The sequence below is a fragment of the Leucoraja erinacea genome, chromosome 19 (genome assembly GCF_028641065.1).
Source record: "Leucoraja erinacea ecotype New England chromosome 19, Leri_hhj_1, whole genome shotgun sequence".
NCBI lineage: Eukaryota > Metazoa > Chordata > Chondrichthyes > Rajiformes > Rajidae > Leucoraja > Leucoraja erinaceus.
In genome coordinates this window covers 13484002-13505401 of record NC_073395.1, presented here as the reverse complement: position 1 = coordinate 13505401, position 21400 = coordinate 13484002, and the positions used below count along the sequence as shown (strand labels likewise).

Below are 21400 nucleotides of genomic sequence, written 5' to 3'. Positions count from 1 at the left end.
CTATCTTTTAATGTCTAAGAAGCAGCTGTGAAAAGTTGCAGATTTAGAAGATAACATGTTGTTGCTGCTTTTCACAGAATGTATATGTACAGTTCCAGTAAAAAATAATAAACATAATCAGCAACTGAACCTTGTAAAATATATGTAAAAGGGGCCAATTTTTAATTGTAAACTGCAATTTATATCCTTAAAAAAAAAATCATGCAATTTCACACAGCCCAGTAAAATTGTGTTTTATCATAACTACAGCATAGGGACAGGCTCTTTGGACCACAATGTTCATGCTGAACATGGTGCCAAGTTAAACTAATCTTCTCTGCCTGTACCTGATGTATAACTCACCATTCCTTGTATATCCATGTGCTTGCCTAAAAGCCTCTTGAATGCCAGAATTGTATCTACCTCCACTCTTTGTAAAAAAAAACGTCCCACACATCTCACGTTAAAGCTATGTCCTGTATTTGAATTTCCATCCTGGGTGAAAGGTTCTGACTGTCTACCCTATCTATGTCTGTCATAATTTTATATACTTTATTCATGTTTCCTGTCAACCTCCTACATTCCAGAGAAAACAATCCAAGTTTGTCTGAACTCTCCTTAGAGATAATACTCTCTAATCAAGGCAGAATTCTGGTAAACCTCTTCTACATCCTCTCCAAAGCCTCCACATCCATCCTGTAATGAGGCAACCAGAACTGCATGCAAGTATGGCCTAACCAAAGTCCTGTAAAGCTGCAGCATGATTTAATGACTCTTATGTTCAATGCCCTGATCCATGAAGACAGGCATACTATACATTTTTACCACACTATCTTCTCCTGTTGCTACTTTCAGGGTGCTATGGACTTAGACCCACAGGATGCTTCTGAAGATCAATGCTGTTAAGGGTCTTTCCATTAATTGTATACTTTTCCTTTATATTTGACCTCACAAAATGCATCACCACACTTGCTCGTTGGATTAAACTCCATCTGCCATTTCTCCACCCATTTCTCTAGCTGATCTATATTCTGTGATATACTTTAATAGCCCTCCTTGCTGTTTGCAACTTCACCAATTTTGGTGTTGTCTACACACCTGCTAATAAACCCATTAATATTTGCGTCTAAGCCCTTGATATATATTAAACACATGACTTACAGCATGTTTATGAGCTATCCAATTGTGCTGCCCAATTTACGAATTGGTACAAATGATTTAGCATTTTAATCTAGTTTTTAACTGAAACATGAATGTTCAGTTTATCAATAAAAAGCAATGGTTGGGAAGTTTAGGTAATTCAAAATCTTTTAACTTTTGTGTAAAATATCTATCAAGAAAGTTGCTTGGAAGATTATTAAGTATTTGTTTCTAATTTCTTGTGTTTTGGTCTAGTTCTGGATATATTCGACCAGGGGACGAGATGAGACAGGAGCAGTCTCAGCAGGAAATCCTGTACTCAAACAGATCCATGTATGCTGAGGAATTTCAGACAAGACCTGCGGGCAGCAATCCTGGTATGAATGTTATTGTATCACTTGTTTTAGAATTGATCATACTTGATCACTTGTAATATTTTAGTTCTTTTTCACAGTTCTCAGTGCTCATGTCTTTGACATGAGGGATAGACAGAGTTGATGTGGACAAGCTTTTCCCTTTGAGAATAGGGAAGATTCAAACAAGAGGACATGACTTCAGAATTAAGGGACGTTTAGGGGTAATATGAGGGGGAACTTCTTTACGCAGAAGAGTGGTGGCTGTGTGGAATGAGCTCCCAGTGGAAGTGGTGGAGGCAGGTTCATTGGTATCATTTAAAAATAAATTGGATAGGCATATGGATGAGAAGGGAATGGAGGGTTATGGTACGAGTGCAGGCAGGTGGGACTAAGGGGAAAAAAATTTGTTCGGCATGGACTTGTAGGGCCGAGATGGCCTGTTTCCGTGCTGTAATTGTTATATGGTTATATGGACTACGTACATTAACATGAACAATTTGCATGAAAGTAACACAAACTTGTATGCCTTAAAGTTGCTCCCAAACCAGTTTGATGTTCATTACCCAACAACTGAGACCCTGCCCAAATGGCCATCGGAGTTTTTTGTATTAAAGTATTTAAAGTATTAAAAATTGGAAATGATCATAATATAAAAATCAGAAATATCCTTTCAATACTATTGGTAATTATTGGATTTGATACCTGGGCAACTCTCACAATTAAAATGAAGGTATGGATGTAGCTGTTTCAAGTTCTTTAACAACTAAAGGGCTTGTCCCATTTTGGTGATTTTTTAGGGTGTCGCCTGTATCATCGTGAGTAATCTCTTCAGTTGCCCAAAGAGCCATAGTGTTTTTCTGGTCGCCGCTGGATTTTGAAATGCTCAAAACTTTTTGGAGACAGTCGGCGACTATGGGCTTGTCGTAGCTTGTCTTCTCCTGATGTAGGTGCTGTCGTAGATTGCCGCCAAGATGACACATGTTGTCGCCAGGTGATGTAGGTTGTCGCCGATGCTGACTTCGGTGAATTCCATTGGTGACTACCTACGTCAACCGGCGACAGGTACCGGCGACTGAATTGCCTTCATTTGTCGGCGACAGGGTCGTAGCTTGTCGCGAATGTATGTAGGTTGACTTCAGTTGTCATAGGTGGACGTCCTAATGGGTCGTCCGTTGCCGGTAGCTTGCCACAGCTTGACGTGGTCTAGGTGGTAGGTTGTTGTAGGTTGTCGTAGGGGGTTCAGTCGCCAGTTTTTCAGCGACCTGCTACGATTATGACAGTCGCCTAAAAAATTGCCTAAGAGGGACAGGCCCTTAAGACGTTTTCTGACAGCTGGAACTCAGGATACCACAGGTTTGAAATCTTTCAGGAACCTTGCACCAGAAGTCATTTGTTAAATACTAGATCTTTCTGGATTAATAATTAACTTCTCAAATGTTTATTTTAGCATAAGAATACTCATTCGCCCTTAATACCTTTTGAATGACTTTTATTTTGCTTGTGTTTTACCAATTTTGGTAAATTGATTTCCGATTTTGTCACTTGTTGGCCATGAGTATTTATTGCTTGATTAGTGTTGTGCTACATTTTGGCGAGCATTAATTCGTACTCTAGATTTCCACAATCAGTGGAATTCGTACAAATCAGGCTCCATTATTTTTAACTGGATTGCCAAAGAGGTCCGTATTCATGGATGAAAACTATTAATCTAAATTTAGGGATATTTAATTAGGGTTGCAGCTAAAATGCACTATGTAGAATCAAGGGAGAATTATGTTGTCAACATTGGATTGGATTGGATTCAATTTATCATCCACAAAATGCTGGAAATGCTTAGCTGGCCAGGCACAGTTAAGTGATTGTGATTTGTGCTTGTAGGTGTCTGTGTATTAAGCCATGTAATACTTGATCAAAAAATAAATTGACAATTCTTACTGCAGTTTTCCAAGTCTGATAAGATGGGCTCTCTTATTCTTTGTTTGCTAAAATGCTTACCATTGTCCTTGTAATTAATTCACCATGTAAGAAGTCATTTGAAACATCTAAGAGAGGCCACAAAGTGCTGTTACATTGCAGCAAATTAAAATATTAGTTTCTGAGAAAGTAGTACAAAATTCACCACTGAAGTTTTGAATGAACCATCAAAAGAAAGGTATGTTAATAGCAATGTTTAAACAAATGAGCATTGGAAGATTTAGTTTCTGTGGAGGTGACCTTCAATGAACCTGCGTATAATAAATTGAATCTGAGCAAGCATGGTTTGGATAAATATTCATAAGGCAAGCAGTCAATACTATCAATCCTTGAATCAACAATAACATGACTTAGCTTGAAGCACTTTTCCTTGATTTTCACTTAATGTGCGAGAATTTCAGGGGCGGTGCAGCAAGGTCACCCACCCACATTCCTGAACACTGAACCTTCTTTGCATTCAATCATTTTATTTGCCTCCTTGCTTTTTGTTAATCGTTTAACTGTTTGGTATGAAGGAGTGACCTTTAACTTTTTTTATTAAGCTTTACTTCAGGAAGTGGCCATATAGCCCAGTATGTCATGCCATATAAACTCTTTCAATCCTATTAAGTTATCAATTGTTTCCATTTCGGTGCAATTAGCTAAAAAAAACCCTACCCCTGTGAATTCCATACATTTACTACGAAAGATGATGAGGAAAGCACTTACTGCGCCTCAACATGGCAAAGGCAGGTTTAAGAACAAGAATATGAAAAATTGGAACTAGAGAATGGCATATTGGCCTTTATAACAAAAGGAATCGAATATAGGAGCTAAGAAGTCCTTCTGCAGTTGTACAGAGCCCTAGTGAGACCACACCTGGAGTATTGTGTGCAGTTTTGGTCCCCTAATTTGAGGAAGGACATTCTTGCTATTGAGGGAATGCAGCGTAGGTTTACAAGGTTAATTCCCGGGATGGCAGGACTGTCATATGCTGAGAAAATGGAGCAGCTGGGCTTATACACTGGAGTTTAGAAGGATGAGAGGGAATCTCCTTGAAACATATAAGATTGTTAAGGGTTTGGACACGTTAGAGGCAAGAAACATGTTCCTGATGTTGGGGGAGTCCAGAACCAGGGGCCACAGTTTAAGAATAAGGAGTAAGCCATTTAGAACGGAGACGAAGAAACACTTTTTCTCACAGAGAGTGGTGAGTCTGGGGAATTCTCTGCCTCAGGGGTGATGGAGGCAGGTTCTCTGGATGCTTTCAAGAGAGAGCTAGATAGGGCTCTTAAAATAGCGGAGTCAGGGGATATGTGGAGAAGGCAGGAACGGGGTACTGATTGGGGATGATCAGCCATGATCACATTGAATGGCGGTGCTGGCTCGAAGGGCTGAATGGCCTACTCCTGCACCTATTGTCTATAAGAGTAGCCACTTGGGGTCCCTTGTGTCTGCTCTGTCGTTGAATAGATCATGGCTGATCTTTTATACCCATTCACCTTTATGTGCTAACGCACGTCCTATGATTCCCTTGTTTTCCAAATATCTATTTTTAATTAATATGGGAATTGAGCATTTTGTTGAAAGTTTTAGATCAGCCATGATCTTACTGAAAAGCAGAGCCGAGTGAAGGGGCCAAATAGCCTATTTTTATTCCTTTCCTATAAACGTTCTCAAATATACACAGCAACTGAATTTCCAGAACTGTATTGGTTTGAGAGTGCCAAAGAATCATTGTGCTTTAGGAAAAGGCATTTCTCCACATCTCTGTCCTGAACACCCAACCCTTTATTTTCAGATAAACTAAACTACAGAAAATAGAACCAAAATTGCAATCATGGAGTAGTATTGCAGCTTGTGCGGCCCCTTAAGTGGATGTACCCCAACCATGAACCATGAATGAAGGTGTTCCTCAATGTTGTTCTAAACAACATGGGAGCATTGTTAAGGAGAGATTATTTGTGCTATCTTACACTTTGGCTTTATTGTATGTTGCTTGCTTTCTCTCTGACTCATTTTGCATTCTTTGCAATTTCTCTGTGGCGCTCCCACTCCACTCTGCCCTGTCTCCACATCGTTGCTGTCTCCACATCTCACTGACTTTCCACCCTGCTGGCCCATCCCCTCTGTAGTCACCCTGCCGACAGACCCTTGATGTTTGTTATTTTAGTCCTCCTTTACTTTTACATACCCTTCCCTTGGTTTGCAGTGTTCCTGCTCTCTTCTCCCGAAATTAGTCCATCAATGTTCCCTTAACTAGTTTACCTTGCTTTCCAAAATAGTACTTTACTTTTATCATTGCCATTATGCTCTATCTTGCATCCCAATGTTAATTATGTTTTGTTATTCAGTCCAAACTGAATTCCATGAGGATTTAGAATTATTCATGCTGTTTTTCCAGGCTGATTGATTCCCTCTGATCCAATGTTAAATTCTTCTATCCACACGTATGTCATGCTGTTGCACACTACCGTTCAGTTTTACTAGTTATTGCAAATCATTGCTGTACACCCAACAGCCATTAGTTTACATTTTCTTATTAATGGGAGTCAGATGTCTTGAAGTTTTAATTTAGTCAAGACAATTAAAGTGATGCTATGACAAAAGATGCAATTTTATAAACAGGAAAGAGCATTATGAGTCACTAGAAAGACTATATATTTTTTTCTGTGGAGTCCAAAATCGCCTTATCTGAAAATGTCATGCTTTATTTCTTGAGTTATTACTGAAAAATTTCAAAAATATGACAAAACTTTGAATTTACAAACGACTGCCTTTCGCTGATGACGTCACAATGGGTCTGCTCTGCGCCGTTCTTCCACGTGCTGCTAGTGACGTCACCCCACCCCCTACCCCGGTTATTCAAAAGACGCCTAAAGAACGAGCAAGTCGAGCCCTGTACTGGAGCTGCCGAGCTGCCTCAGCCCTCTCACTGCCTCTGCCCTCTCTCTCTTTCTCTCTCTCTCTACTCCCTCCCTCTCTAGCCGCACCTGCGAGTTGGGGGCTATGCATGAGTGGATAGGGCGTGGGATGGGGTAAAAGGAGCGAATTAATAATATTAATGTAATAATAAAGGGGATGGTTAGTGTGTGGGGGGGGGGGGGGGTTGGTGTATATGTGACGCAGCAAGCCGCCCCCCCCCACCACGCGTTGAGGGGATGGGACCCAACGGGTCCCACTTGGTCTAGTATACATATAAAATGTGTATATGTATATATATTCATTTATATGTGCAAATATGAAGTTGAGAACTGATCTTTGTAAATTGAGTGGAGAAGTATTAAATTAGTTGTCGTGTTCTGTTTAACAAGCTAATTTTTGTAAGTTCTAGAATAATAATAATTTAATAGTTTAATAATTAACAGTGCACACTGACCTATTAGTTCAATATCATCATACTCATACTTTTATGTGAATAGTTTTCAATTCTCCATTTTCTTTTCTGTATGGCAGCACTTCCTCTTGCGTATGGCGTGCACAGCCTAAAGTTGTAGGACAACTTGTTCTATTTGATCTTATTTGATTGTGCACGCCGGGTTGATTGCATTCGTCGAAACAGGGCAGACCACGTGAAGGTTGCAATCTTCCACCCCCACTGGCAGCACTGATGTTTGTTAGTGGGAGAACTCCGATTTTTTTAGTTTAGATATACAGCGTGGAATCAAGCCTTTCGGCCCACCGAGTCCGCGCCGACCAACGATCCCCTCACATTAACACTATCCTACACACTAGGGACAATTTACAAGTACAGGTATACCAATCCAATCAACCTACATACAACAACAACAATCAACAACAACAATCAGTTTTATTTGTCACATTGCACATAAAGTGCAAGTGAAATGAATTTGTCAGCAGCGGCACAATGAGAAAGAACACACAATCCACGATAAAAATTTAACACAAACATCCATCACAGCAATCATCACTGTGGTGGAAGGCACAAAAATTGGCCAGTCCTCCTCCATTTCCCCCCGTGTTCGGGGCCTCAACCTTCCGCAGCCATTGCTGCGGGCGTCCAGATGGTAAAAGGACAAGGTAAAAGTCAAGGTAAATCCTCCCCACCGGAGACCGCGGCTTCAGGCTGGTGTAGGCCGCAGGCCGGCGGTCGTAGATTTAAAGTTCGCGCCGCAGCCAGAAGCACAGCAAACTGCAGGGCCGGCGATCTGGAGCTCCTCTCCAGGGATCCTTGGCGAGGGACCCCGCTCCTGATAGTCAGTCGCCATGGCGCCCGCGGTAGAAGTTGGCCGCGGGCTGGCGGTGGAAGCTTCTTCTTCCCCCCCGGGTTCCCAACGTGAGATCACGGGGTGTAGACGCCGCGCCAGCTGGAGCTCTGCAGACCGCGTCTTCAGGCTGCCGGCTGTCGCGGGCCAGCAAAACGGAGTGCTCCCCTCCGGCTAGCCCCAGCGAGGGCTCGCCCGCTCCACACTGAGAGTCCAATATGTGTTTTCCAAAATTTTAATATTAATTTTTTCCCAGTTATGATACTATAATCAAGGAAGTTTAGTTGGCTTGTTGTAAGTTTTAGGCTTTGTTCTGATATTCCTAATATTATTAGTTTTGAGTCGGGATCCAATTGGGTATTAACAACTTCAGAAATTATTCTAAAAATATCTGTCCAGAGATCTTTGATTTTTATACAATTTACAAAAGTATGAGTTAAATTGGCCTCTGAGTATTAACATTTATCACAAACGGGAGAGATATGTGGGAAAATTATATTTAATTTTGTTTTAGAGTAATGCAGCCTAAGTAGTACTTTAAATTGTATTAAAGAATATCTGGCATTTAACGAGCATTGATGTATATGTTGTAGACTTTCGTCCCAAGTATCTTTCATTATAGGTTGGTCTACTTCATTTTCCCATGCTTGTCTATATAATTCCGTTGACGGGAACATTTGTGAACATTTTTATAGACTATTTATTTCAGTTAAAATACCTGAGGACTGTAGTGCTCGCCAACTTTTGCTATTTGCATTAGACCATAAAATATAGAAATCTGGAAACTATTCAATACCCATACCCTTCATTAACTGGCATATCAACCAGTAATATGCATTTGGAATGTTTGCAAGATTGTGAAGTTGGAATATATTTCAGAACGTATCCATAAAAAATACAATAAAATACCAAAGCCATTCAAATTTGAGTAAACTTTTAACTGCACAATGTTTTAATTTCCTCAACCTCCCTGACACTGATAATTAAATTTTACATGCTTGGAAACTTGTTCTTTCAGACTATAAATGTCTAAAATAAAGATCCTGAGCAAAATATAATGGTGACTTTGGATTGGCCTTTGAAGTACCTCCAATGCTTTGCCATACATTGACAAGACATTATGTGGAATACATTCCACCCTGATTTCTCTCAGTTACAGATCACATTGAACATAGAAATTGGGTGCAGGAGAAGGCCATTCAGCCAAAATCATTACCCCGTTCCTGCTTTCTCCTCATATCCCTTGATTCCGTTAGCCCTAAGAGCTATTTCTAATTAGCCTCCTCTGCCTTCTGTGGCAGAGCATTCCAGAGATTCACAACTCTCTGGGTGAGAAAATGTTTTTCCTCGTCTCAGTCCTAAATGGCCTACTCATTATTCTTAAACTGTGACTCTGGACTGGACTCCCTCAACATCGGGAACATTTTTCCTGCATTTAACCTGTCCAACCCTCAAGAATGTTGTATGTTTCTATAAGATACCCTCTCATCCTTCTAAATTCCAGTGAGTATAAGCCCAGTCGGACCAATTCTTTCATCATATGTCAATCTCGCCATCCCGGGAATTAACCAGGTGAACCTACGCTGACCTCCCTCAATAGCAAGAATGTCCTTCCTCAAATTAGGGGACCAAAACTGAACACAATACTCCAGGTGTGGTCTTACCAGGGCCCTGTAGAACCACAGTAGGACCTCCTTGCTCCTATGCTCAAATATACTCACTATGAACATGCCATTTGCTTTCTTCACTGCCAGCTGTACCTGCATGCTTACTTTCAGTGACTGATGTACAAGGACACCCAGGTCTCGTTGCATCTCCCCTCTTCCTAATCTGACATAATTCAGATAATAACCTGCCTTCTTTTTCTTGCCACCAAATTGGATAACCTCATATTTATCCTCATTATACCACCCATCCAGCTCACATCCACCCAGAGAGTAAATCGAATGACAAGCAAGAGTTTTGGAGAAAGCCATGTGAGTTGGGTGTAAGAGGCAAGGCAGGTTTGTTGGAACCAATGATAAAGAGCTCATAATGAGGGGATTTCGACAATGACATTACGTGTGGGGGGGAAACAGATAAAGTTCGGAAGTAACAGCATCCCAACCCGATACATCACCTATCCATGTTCTCCAGAGATGTTGCCTGATCTGCTGAGTTACTCCAGCACTTTGTCATTTTTTTGTAAACCAGCATCTGCAGTTCCTTGTTTTCTACATTGTGAGATTGTGTGAGATTTAGGTGTAAATTTGAAGTAAGAGATGAACATATGAAAGATGCCAGATTATAAATGCATGTAAGGCTGATTTGTAGACAGTTTTTTACTTAAGTTCAGGGGTGGGGAATTTTTCAGGAAAGAGTCAGATGTGCTGTGTCAGCAATGATGCCCAGGGGCCAATACCAGAACCTCTGCTTTACTTAATGCATCGTAATGACTGGACATGGGTGCACGGGCACAGTTTGCAAATTTGCAGATGACATACAAACTGGATGCCTGAGGAGTGAATTGTGAGGAGGATATTAATTAATAAGAGAGATAAGCAAGGGTGGGGAACTGGGTAGATAGGTGAATGATGCAATTTAATGCAGAGAAATGTCAAATGCTAAATTTTGGTGGCAAGAATAAGAGACGATACACTCTGAAGTGTATAATTCTAAAAGCATTACAAGAATAAAAATCTTCGGTTACATATGCACTGTTCATTGAAAGTGACCGGGCAGGTTGAAAAAGAGGTTAATGACACACCGGGCTCTGGGCTTTGTAAACACACCCCAGAGGACAAGAGTAAGGACATTAAGATGAAACTCTATAAAATACAGATCTGAACATGATAAATGTCCAGTTCTCTATAATATACTTTGGGTAATATGTAATGCCTTTAGAGAGGATGTCAAAAATACATTAAAATTATTACAAAGATACAGCATATTAGTCTGTGGATAGACTAGAGAAGTTGTGAATGGACCAGAGAAAGTGTGAGAGGATGTAATGGGGTATATACATTTATAAATAATATATATGGAGGAAGAAACTGCAGATGTTGGTTTACACTGAAGAAAGACAAAATACTGGACTAACTCAGGCTGCATCTCTGGAGAAAAGGAATAGGTAACATTTTGGGTCGAGACTCTTCTGAAGAGATGCTGCTTGACCCGCTGAGTTGCTCTAGCATTTTGAGTGTATCTTACGAATAATAACGACAGGTTAGATACAGAGAAACTGTTCCAATTATAAAAGGGTCTAGAATTAGATAACATAGAATGTAGGAGATTTTCAAAATATCTAAAAGTGACAAAGAAAAATGCTTTTTCATGAACAATTAGTTGGGATTGGGAATGTACTTCGATTGCAACATGTGAAAGGAAACTAGTTAACTATTTAAATTAATAGAATTTGCCAGGACATAAGGAGTGGATGGGAGCGTGGAAATGAGTGGATTGATTCAACAGACAGAATTTCAAGAGAAGCCTTTTTGTTTAAACATCTTACCTGTGAAACTCTCAAATGTTCTAACCAAGTTGTGATTGAATCAGAGGTCATGTTGACCATATAAAAATAGCTTGCAAAGATGATTGAAATGAAGGAGAATGAAGGAAAAGGTATCCGTGGAAAGGAGATGAACTAGACCTTCTCAAATGGTAGATAAAGCGCATTGTTTAACCAACTGGGACAAATGTGCAGTCAGTGTGTTCTAATTTCAATGTAATAAATGGAATGTACTTTGGTCCTGATCGGATTTTTTTTCCCACAGGAATTCATATTTATCCAGTGTCACAAAGTCACCTAGATGGCAAAATGGGGGCACAGCCAGGGCAGATGCGTGTTGGAAGACCTGGACCACAAGGAATTGTGGGATGGACACCATATGGTACTGAAGATGGACTGGGGCTTAATGCTCATAGCAGAGAACCAGTAAGTGAGACACAATGTTGAATTTTTTTTAGTTTTTTATTTCTCATCAGATAAGAGAGAATTGTCAAAGTATATTGTAATGCAAAGCATGGAGTACAGGAGGAGCGCTGTGGAAGGGGATATGGATAAAATTATGAAGAGTGTGGATCAGGAAGGTTGCAAAGTGTTGCAAAGCTGTGAGCTTTGCAGGATTTGATGTGGAAGAAGCAAATTGAAATGGTCATGTGGGAGCATGGAGGCGGTGGTAGTGTTGCCAAGCCAGATAGATGAAGTAAGCATTGAATTTCTGCTTAATTGATTCATGTTCGTAAGTCATAGCAGGAGGTTGTTCAGCCAATCGAGTCTACTCGGTCATTCACGAAGGGATGATCTATCTTTCCCTCTCAACCCCATTCTCCTGCTTTCTTCCCATAATCCTCAACACCCTTACTGATCAAGAATCTGTCAATCTACATATTAAAAATACCCACTGACTTGGTCTCCACAACCGTCTGTGGCAATGAATTCCACAGATTCACCACTCTCTGACTAAAGAAATTCATCCTAATCTCCTATCTGAAGTTGTGTCTTGGTCCTAGACTCTTCCACTAGTGGAAACATCCTCTCCACGTCGACTCTGTCCAGGCCTTTCACTTTCAGTAAGTTTCAGAGGTCCTTGCTCATCCTTCTAAACTCCAGTGAGTACATGCTGGTACCATCAAATCTCATCATACATTAACCCAATCATCCCCAGGATCATTCTTGTAAACCTCCATTGAACCCTCTCCAACGCCAGCATAGCCTTCCTCAGATATGGGGCCCAAAAACAGCTCACAATACTCCAAATATGGTCCCATCAGTGCCTTATAAACCCTCAGCATTACATCCCTGTTTTATATTGTCGTCCTCTTGAAACACATGCTAACATTGCATTTACCTTTCTTACTACCAATACAACTTGCAAATTTACCTTTTGGGGACCCTGCACCAGCATTCCCAAGTCCCTTTGCACCTCCTATTTCTGAATAGTTTTGGTTTTGGAAGTCGGTCATCCAATCCCTGAATGTCTTTGCAGAAAAACGTACAGTTGGCTTGGTCAAGTAAAGATTGAGATAACAACAGCAGGTCACAGGGTTAGTATCCTGTGGAGAGCAACGCACCAGAAACTTTCTACCATCTACAAGCCGCAACTAAAAAGTAGGATGAAGTGCTCCGCACTTGGATGATTCCAATTTCAACCTTTCAAGAAGTTAGCCTTATCCAGGAGAAAGCATTATGTTTAATTAGCACCAACCCATTCAACCATTCTGCCACCAGTGCAACTTGACTGAAGTGTGTAGCATTTAGAAAATGTAAAAATTACCCGACAATAGTCGTCCACTATCACTTTCCAAGCCAGCGACTTCAAACAAGAAAGGCAGTTTCCTTGTGGGAACACCACTACTAACAGATCACCCTCCAAGTTCCACACTATTGGCCTTAAAAATATGTCATTGGGTCTAAATTCAGGAAATTCCGACTCAACAGCATTGTTGGAATTACCTTCACTAGTAATGCCCCTGTCCCACTGTTGAAACCTGAACGGAAAAGTCTGGAGACTTTGCGCCCCACGCAAGGTTTCCTTGCGGTTCCCGGAGGTTTTTGTCAGTCTCCCTAATGATCAAAAGTGGTTTCCGCTTCTTCTAAGTTCCGGCGATCATTTCAAAAAATTCAAAACTGGCCAATCTAAAAATAGGTTGCCGTTTTAAAAATCAGTCATTTTTTAGTCGAAGCTGGTTGCCATGCTAGTTGAAGGTGGTTGCTGGAGGTTGCAGGTAGTGGAAGGTAAGATCTTCCACTACCTGCAACCTCCGGCCATTTCGACCATTAGGGAGACTGACAAAAACCTCCGGGAACCGCACAAAAACCTTGGGTGGGGCGCAAAGCCTCCAGAGGTTTCCATTCAGGTTTCCTAAGTGGGACAGGGGCATAGGCTACAGCAGTTCAAGAAGGCGACTCACCACATCCAGAGCAGTTGGAATCGGCAATAAATGTGGCACCCACATCCACCAAATCAGATTCTTGGGCTTGCTGGAGAAGGGCATCTTAGGATTAGTTGAAAGGGTGATATGATTACCCTACACACTCGTCATTGCTGATGGAATGTGCAGAATTGGGACGCCCAGCAATAGATGTGTTTCTAGTTAGAATGGGACTGCAAGGTGTGCTCATTTACCCAAACCTGCCATTGCTCAAAGAGTCTTTGCCCATAGAATCTTGCTCAAGCAAGAGTAGGTGCCTTGTGGGGGGGGAAGGAGTTTAATCATTTGAAATATTTGGCAGTCGTAACTATTTGAAATACTTGTGGCTTAGTTTTTTGAAAATTCGTGATGCTTGAGTTGATTTTTAATGAGCTGGCTACCTGGCAGCTGGCATTTTTTTTTTAAAAGCTGTTACTTCAACTATAAACCATTTTACACATCTTGCGTTCTGTGTTTACAGCCAAGTCCCCGAGGGCACCAGGAATATGTGTCACCACTCTTTCAAATGCAGAGGACCTCCCTCCGTGATCCTTCCGCACCATCCTTGCACTTGCAGCATTGCAATGCTCAAGAACCTGGAGACAGCTTTCGCTCCAACCAGGATGACCTGATATCTGGCCAGTCCTCTACATCGCTCATCAAAGCCATTCGTGAAGAGCTTCTCAGACTTTCACAAAAACAGTCTGCATTTCAGAACCTCCACAGCTGATCTTGGCAAGGGGGAGCTCTGTGCTATTTGCTTCCCATGGAAGCCAACTGGATAAATCTGCAATTATATTTCTGAAGAAGAGGCACTAAACGGTGAATAGTACCACTGACATGTAAAAATATTCAGCACAATTAGAGTTTGTTTTAACATTGTGCTTCCGAACCAAGCTGGCGCCGCCATCGGTTTGCAGCCTGTGAGCTGAAACTATCCATTCTGTGGAAATTAAACAGTATTTTGTGTAGCTGAAGATGGGTATGAAAGTTGTCCAGGTAGTTGCTGTAAAAACTTTGTAAATTTCATTCAGCAAAGCATGACCAAACATCACCAGCAAGCAAAAGGAGAAATTCCCTTTCCACGTTGGGTGCTAACTTGTCTAATTTGGTTGAATCCCAGCACCACTACCTCCCCGCACTCCCCCACCCCTCACCTCCCCTCCCCATCCCCCAACCAAGCATGATTCTTACAGCCCAATGAGTGCTGTTCTGTCTGAACTTTGAGATGTAAGAATTTAGGTAAATAGAATAGACAAGTTAATCTCTAAACTAAAACTAATGAAATGGAATGTGAGAGTAGACTGCTTTGAACAATGCAAAGAAAAGACGGTGAAATATATGATGGAAAAAGAAAAATATTAAGTTTTGAGCAATTAGACTTGAATAGCTTTTTCATAGATGTGTGTGTGTGCAAGATGGGAATTAGATTTGAGCAAATAGGTCAATGAAGGTTTGATAGGTTACCTATAGTTTTTCAATTGAAAGTTGAAGAGATGTAGCTTGGACAGATATTAAAAATGTTAAGAATATGGACCATGATTAGCTGATATTGAGCATGGGCTGAGTTGGAAGTCTAAATCAGATAGAATAATGCAGTTCTTAAAAGCAAAAGAAAATTATGATATGAAACGTGATGCGAAGGTCTTTGTTTGGAGTGCATTATTAATGGAGTTAGGTAGAAATATCATTGTATGTTGATTTTGGGAGATGTCTGAATAGAGAATAACAGGTGTTTTTAATTCTTTCTGGAGAAGAGAATTGGATGTAATAATTGTACTGGGTTGGTTGAATTTCATTGTACAACACTCCTAAAATGGCACAAATGCATTGTTCTTACACACAATGTCTTCATATCCTACCAAATCAGCACATGATCCCATTTTGTATATCACTACAAAAAAAAGACTTAATGGAGAATCATTGCAAATGGCTGTAACATATCAACAGCACCACTTGTCTTACTTGCTTTCGCTAATTACTTACCATTCACCATAGTAGAGTGAGATGCGATGTACTTCCATGCTGAATGGGATGAGTTAAAGGGAATGTTTTGTGGACTCCAGGTCTTCAATTAACCCTTTTCACTGGCACTCCTTGAAAGCAATAACTGTGTTATTAAGATTGACCGTGACCAGCATTACTGGTTTGCTGTGACTGACTAAATCACTTTCTGTGCTTTCCAAGAAGGGTTGCAGGATGTCTGACAGTATTTTGAAGATCAAATTCTACGATTCACCCCCATTTTTACCTGGCCTTGCTTTTAAAATGTATGGGTGCTCCAGGCCACAGTCTTGTGATTTTTATCCTCGTAGCCAGTGTTTGGGTGCATTCTACTCATTTGTGGCCTTGATAATGACCAGTCTCAATGGTACACTAAATATATAGACTTTCTGCAAATAGAACAGTCACAGTTGAATTAATAAAACTAGTGCAAATCATCTGGATGAACTAAAGCAAATTATCAGTGGGCATTCAGAATTATCATTAGTGTTATCCTTCTCTCCAGTGTTTTTATTGGGTGATGTCTCTTTTGTAACAAGCAAACTATTTAGTGCCCATTGCAATAGTAATCTGACTTTATAATTACCAAGATAACATATATCAATCAACTGAATCACAGACCGAACAAAAAGCTTTTCTGTTTGCTCACAATATCATTAACACACTTGTTTCATGTGTATGCTCCTTTATTGGGAATAAGGTGTGGGACCTGTTTGTGTTCTTGTTTTTGTTTTGATCAGAAATGTTGGCAGGCCCAACAATATTTTGAGTTTTCTAGTTGTATTTATTTTGCATGTCTTTCTACTGATTGCTCTCTCGAAATGAAATATGATACAATGTTTTTATTCTGCATGTTTCATTCTGGTGTTAATTCAATGGCAATGTTTAACCTTGTTTGTACTCTGCAAAGCAATGTTATGATGTCCTTTCTGAATCAAGTGAGTTTACAAAGTATTCTTATTGGTCAAAGTTCCCATTTTAATTAACTGCATGATAGATCGTCGAAGATGGCACACGGTAAAATTGTCCCTGCAAGAGGAATGAGTATCAAATAATGTTATATTAAGATGTCCAGAAAACCCAGATGGTTGATTCTGTTCAGTTTAACATATTTTCACCATGGAGTGCAATTGGGCCTTGTACCTGAACTGCAGCAGTAAAAGATTAGCATGGCATCTGTCACTGTTTAATGATATACCCACGTTTATGAACATTAGGTGAGAAAGCATCCAGATCACCTGCAATGCATTCCATAGTCCAATAGTTTGTTGAGATATTCTCACAATAGATGTTGTGAGGGATCCAGGCCAGGAACCGTTTGCTAGTAAGTTTCAAAATTCAGTAGAGTAGGAACGAATTGGTTCAGGTATTATTTGAGCTATTTCAGGTTTTTTTTTTCAGGCACTTCTACAATGGGCATCTGGTATTGGTTTATTATTGTGTACTGAGATACAGTGAAACACTGTTTTGTGAGTTATCTATACAAATACCTTACATGACTAAATCTAAATGCATATATGTATTTCAACAGCCTGTTGTTTCATGGACAGATGTGATTTATATACAATGATTTACAGTGACTGTTACCCTTATCTGCCAAGTATTTTGTATATTAAATTTGGGATATCTCACTCCAAGGATTCCAAGACTTTATGATGCTCAAACTGCTTATGGATCTAAAGATTACTGCACCCCATGGCAAAGTCAGAATAATCTTTAAATCAGTTTCTTAGCATCTCAAGGATGCCTTTTGTTAAAAAAATGAATTCATAGTTACATCATGATGGAACGGCACATTTCACTCCTTATCGTAAGAACATTCTAATGCGAAAGGTATGAGTAACTTTATAGATTTCACTGAGTAATATATCATGTTACATGCTGTGGCTTTTTGGCCTCTGACGAATTAGCAATTGGGGACCAGTGTACATTATTGTTTCTTACTATAGACCTGGGGTGTCAAACTACCAACCAAGGGGTCCAATTCAGCCCGAGGGATGATTTTGGGGGAAAAAAGTATATTCACAACCATTTATTACGTATCTGTATGGCAGCTGCTCTCTCTCCCTCGCCGCTCTCTTCCCCACCACTGTCTGTGCCGCCTGCTGTGTCGGCTGGGGTGCTCCCATCACCCGCTCCGTGATTGGCCCGCGGTTACCATGGGGATCGCTGACAAACAGACAAGATGGCGGCGCTGAGATCCCCTTGGCCTCGGGCTGGCTGACTGACGTTTACGCGTGCACCACTGATCCAGTCCACATTGTCGCATTTTACCCAATCTGGCCCGTGCCTACAATGAGTTTGACATCCCTGCTACAGATCATGATTTTATATTTCCAATTGTGAAAAAGTCAGATCACTATTGCCTTTTTTTCCCCAAACAAATGCATTGTCCAAAGAGGTGATGGGGAAACCCCTTAAGGCTGTACTCTTTCTTAAGTAATAATAATATATTTTATTGTCATTGCACATAAGTGCAACAAGATTACTTATGCATATTGAAAACTAAAGTTATAAGTGAGAGCTCGGTGTTTAAGAAGGCGGGTTACCTAAGCTGAGCAAGATGTATAGACAAGGGATGCAACCTCTTTGTCTGTATCAGCCTAGCTGATCTCAACAGTAGAAATATTAAACTCTGCTCCTAAGCCAGATAACCATTCAGATTCTTAATGGTGATCCAGTGACACCTGCTGGTAATATACATGTCAGGTCATGGGAAGAACCAAATTGGATTCAACTGTGATTCTTTTTTGTGGTTGACTAGCCTAATGAATGTCTAGCATATTTGTAGCATGATTATTTAAGTGAAGTGCATCAGGACCTGCTCCATAATACACCTGCAAGTCTGAGGACAGGCACAAAACGGAAGGTAAAATGACTGAAATATCACATACAGGCTCCCAGTATTTCAGTGTGTTTTATGGGAGGGCACTTGGATAGTGTTTCTAATGCTCTAGCTTAATATTAGATATAATTTAACATTGATTTAATGAGTAGACAAATCAAACATCATCATGTTCCAAAGATGAAAGATGCTGTGGATTTAATAAATGTGGGATGCATTTTTTGACATCAGTAGCCAGCATCTGAGTTCTCAGTTTCATCCTGCTGGTTTATTCTACGTGTGATAGATGATAACTATTCAAGCAATTTCAATATATAACACAACCAAGCCAACATATTGAGCAGGATGTCAGGCTTTCGATGTAGGAAGGAACTGCAGATGCTGGTTTATACCAAAGTTCGACACAATGTACTGGAGTAACTCAGCGGGTCAGGCAACATCTCTGGAGAAAAGGACCAGGTGACGTTTCGGGTCGGAACCCTTCTACCCTTAAGATTTCAAAGCTCTGTTGAAAGCACGATGACTGGTAGAAGCTAGATGAATTTATCCTGCTACTTGCACTCATTGAATTTCATATTTATATTGGTTCATCTAAACATCAATAACACAGAATTTATGGTACATAAATGGATCCAACTGTTCTATGCCAGAGGATACTTATGGCATATTAAGTATCCTCGCACCCTACTTCATCCAGTCTTGAGAATAGAGCCTTCCATTGCTTTCATCTTCACTTATGAATCTTTCTGACCTAAACATCTGGTACCAAGATATTAAGCAATTAAATTACACACTAGTACTGTTCCCAATGTTTCTGCTCTCTTTTATTGTTTGAAATTCCCCTGCTAAAATTCCTGATAATTCAGTGCAATATCTTGGTAAAGTCTTTTTTTTTCCAAAAATAAACTTTATTCAAAACAAAAAATACATGCAAAACAGAAATTCCAAAAACTCTTCAAACATTCTCAGCATCTCTGTATTCTTTAGTGTCATACTTGGTAGCGTTTGCACCTATCTTTAAACAAAACACCCTTGCCACTTATGCGCCCCCCTGGGATGATATTTATTCCCTTATTTGAGTGCTGTCCCCACCAGACTCTGCCCCTCAATGTACAGCAGCAAAGGCTATAGACTAGCCGCCCCCCCCCCGTCCCTCCCACAGAGCTCATACTCCTGCAGTCTTAGTGATAAAGTATTATTTGGTTTATTGAGAGATTTTGCCAATTGTTGGAGCACAGGATGACACGGAGTGCTAGAGTAACTCAGCAGGTCAGGTAACATCTCTGGAGAACATGGATAGGCAATGTTTCGGGTTGGGACCCTTCAGACTGATTGTGGGGAGGAGGGAGAAGAAAGCTGGAAAAAGGGAGAGGCAAATCATTGCAGGAAATACGTGAGGGGGGTTTGATAGGCAGATGTTTGGGACAAAGGCCAGATATAAGAACAAGGTAGGCGACAGGGTTGATGCATCTCGAATGTCATATTGTTTTTGATGCAGCACAATCTCGGTACAGTTTTAATGTCAGCCCAGTTTTATAAGAACAAGTCTCAAGACTGGAGCACACCTCCGGGAGCTTTGTCATGAATGTGAATTAAGCCACTGAACCAAGAATAACTGGTCAAAGTTTTAGTTTGAAAACAAAGGTGACACCCTATCCAAATTGATCAAGAACCCTTTGAGATGGTTTTTGATGTGATCTCTATTACGAATATGGATCCTTTTACCATTATTGCATCTCTTTACAAATTGAAAATAATTTTCATATGTCCAATAATGTGGATTAAGTTTGTCGTCTCTATTAGATCGTAGCTGTGCTTTTTTTAAAGAAGAATGGTTCTTCATTGTGAGCATCCCCTTAAGGCAAAATTGTTTACCATAGTACATTTTGGGTTTCTTTTTTCTTAAGTATATTTTTTCTTACTCCAAAAGTTACGTAAAATAGTATTTATGTCCTGTTTCCTGCATTGAAAAAGGAATGTATACACTAAAATAATATTAATACATCAATTTAGCCATATATGAACCTTCTGCTTTAAACATTTATTCATTTACTCCTTTAAAAACTTTAAACTCCTTTAAATGGTTTATGTTTTATTACTCTTTGGTACAGAAATATTCTACAACTATGTAAACAAATATCTCTAGATGTCAATCCTTATTATCTAAGCGGGGTTAATTAACAACTCCTCTATACAGAATAACGTGCTGTAGAATTTTTTTGCCTACTCCCTCTCAAAACAACTAATTTTAAAAATCGCCGTTTATTCCCACAGTCAACCAACTGTGCAAAATACAAAATTGTAAATGATTTACAACTTCAGTCCCGTATTCATGATTAGCACTAAAGTTGCAAATTTTCTTATTTTTTGATTCTTTCTTTCCTCGTGAAAGTGTCTGACAAAAGTATATAGGATGGATATGATATTTTGTAATTTGCAAAGTAACTTCAACGGTGAAGAATGGCCACTTCTTTATAAAATTTGAAAAAGATTCAACATAACCTAAATGATAAACCTTGGAGTGTTAGTTGGAATCTATATTGTTTAGTTTATTGTTACGTGAACCGAGGTACAATGTAAGGCTTTTGTTGCGTGCTAACCAGTCAACGGAAAGACAATACATGATTACAATCAAACCATCTACGGTGTACAGATACTCGATAAAGGGAATAACATAAACAATGTTTAGTGCAAGATAAACTCCAGTAAAGTCCAATCAAAGATCATCCAAGGGTCTCAAATAGGGCAGATAATAGCTCAGGACTGCTCTAGTTTATGGTAGGAAAGAAACTGTCCCTGGATCTGGAGGTGTGCGTTTTCACACTTCTATACCTTTTCCCGATGGGAGAGGGGAGATGAGGGAGTGGCCAGGGTGTGAATCATCCTTGATTATGCTGGTGGCCTTGCTGAGGCAGCGTGAGGTGTAAATGGAAGGGAGGTTGGCGTGTATGATGGTCTGGGCTGTATTCACAATTCTCTGCTGGTTAGAAGTTCAGAATCCATCA

The 21400-nt window shown here is 40.1% G+C and overlaps 1 protein-coding gene across 2 annotated transcripts in view; it reads left to right on the top strand.

The window, feature by feature from the left end:
* The window catches only part of si:ch211-1e14.1 (UPF0606 protein KIAA1549), a 167674-nt gene extending 148800 nt beyond the window's left edge, over window positions 1-18874 (top strand). For both annotated transcript variants that reach the window (XM_055650350.1, XM_055650349.1), the window contains 3 exons: window positions 1375-1496; window positions 11407-11567; window positions 14028-18874. In XM_055650350.1, coding sequence (XP_055506325.1) covers window positions 1375-1496; window positions 11407-11567; window positions 14028-14276 — 532 coding nt within the window. In that variant the 3' untranslated portion in view covers window positions 14277-18874. The remainder of the gene's footprint in view (window positions 1-1374; window positions 1497-11406; window positions 11568-14027) is intronic.
* The last annotated feature ends 2526 nt before the right edge of the window (window positions 18875-21400 follow it).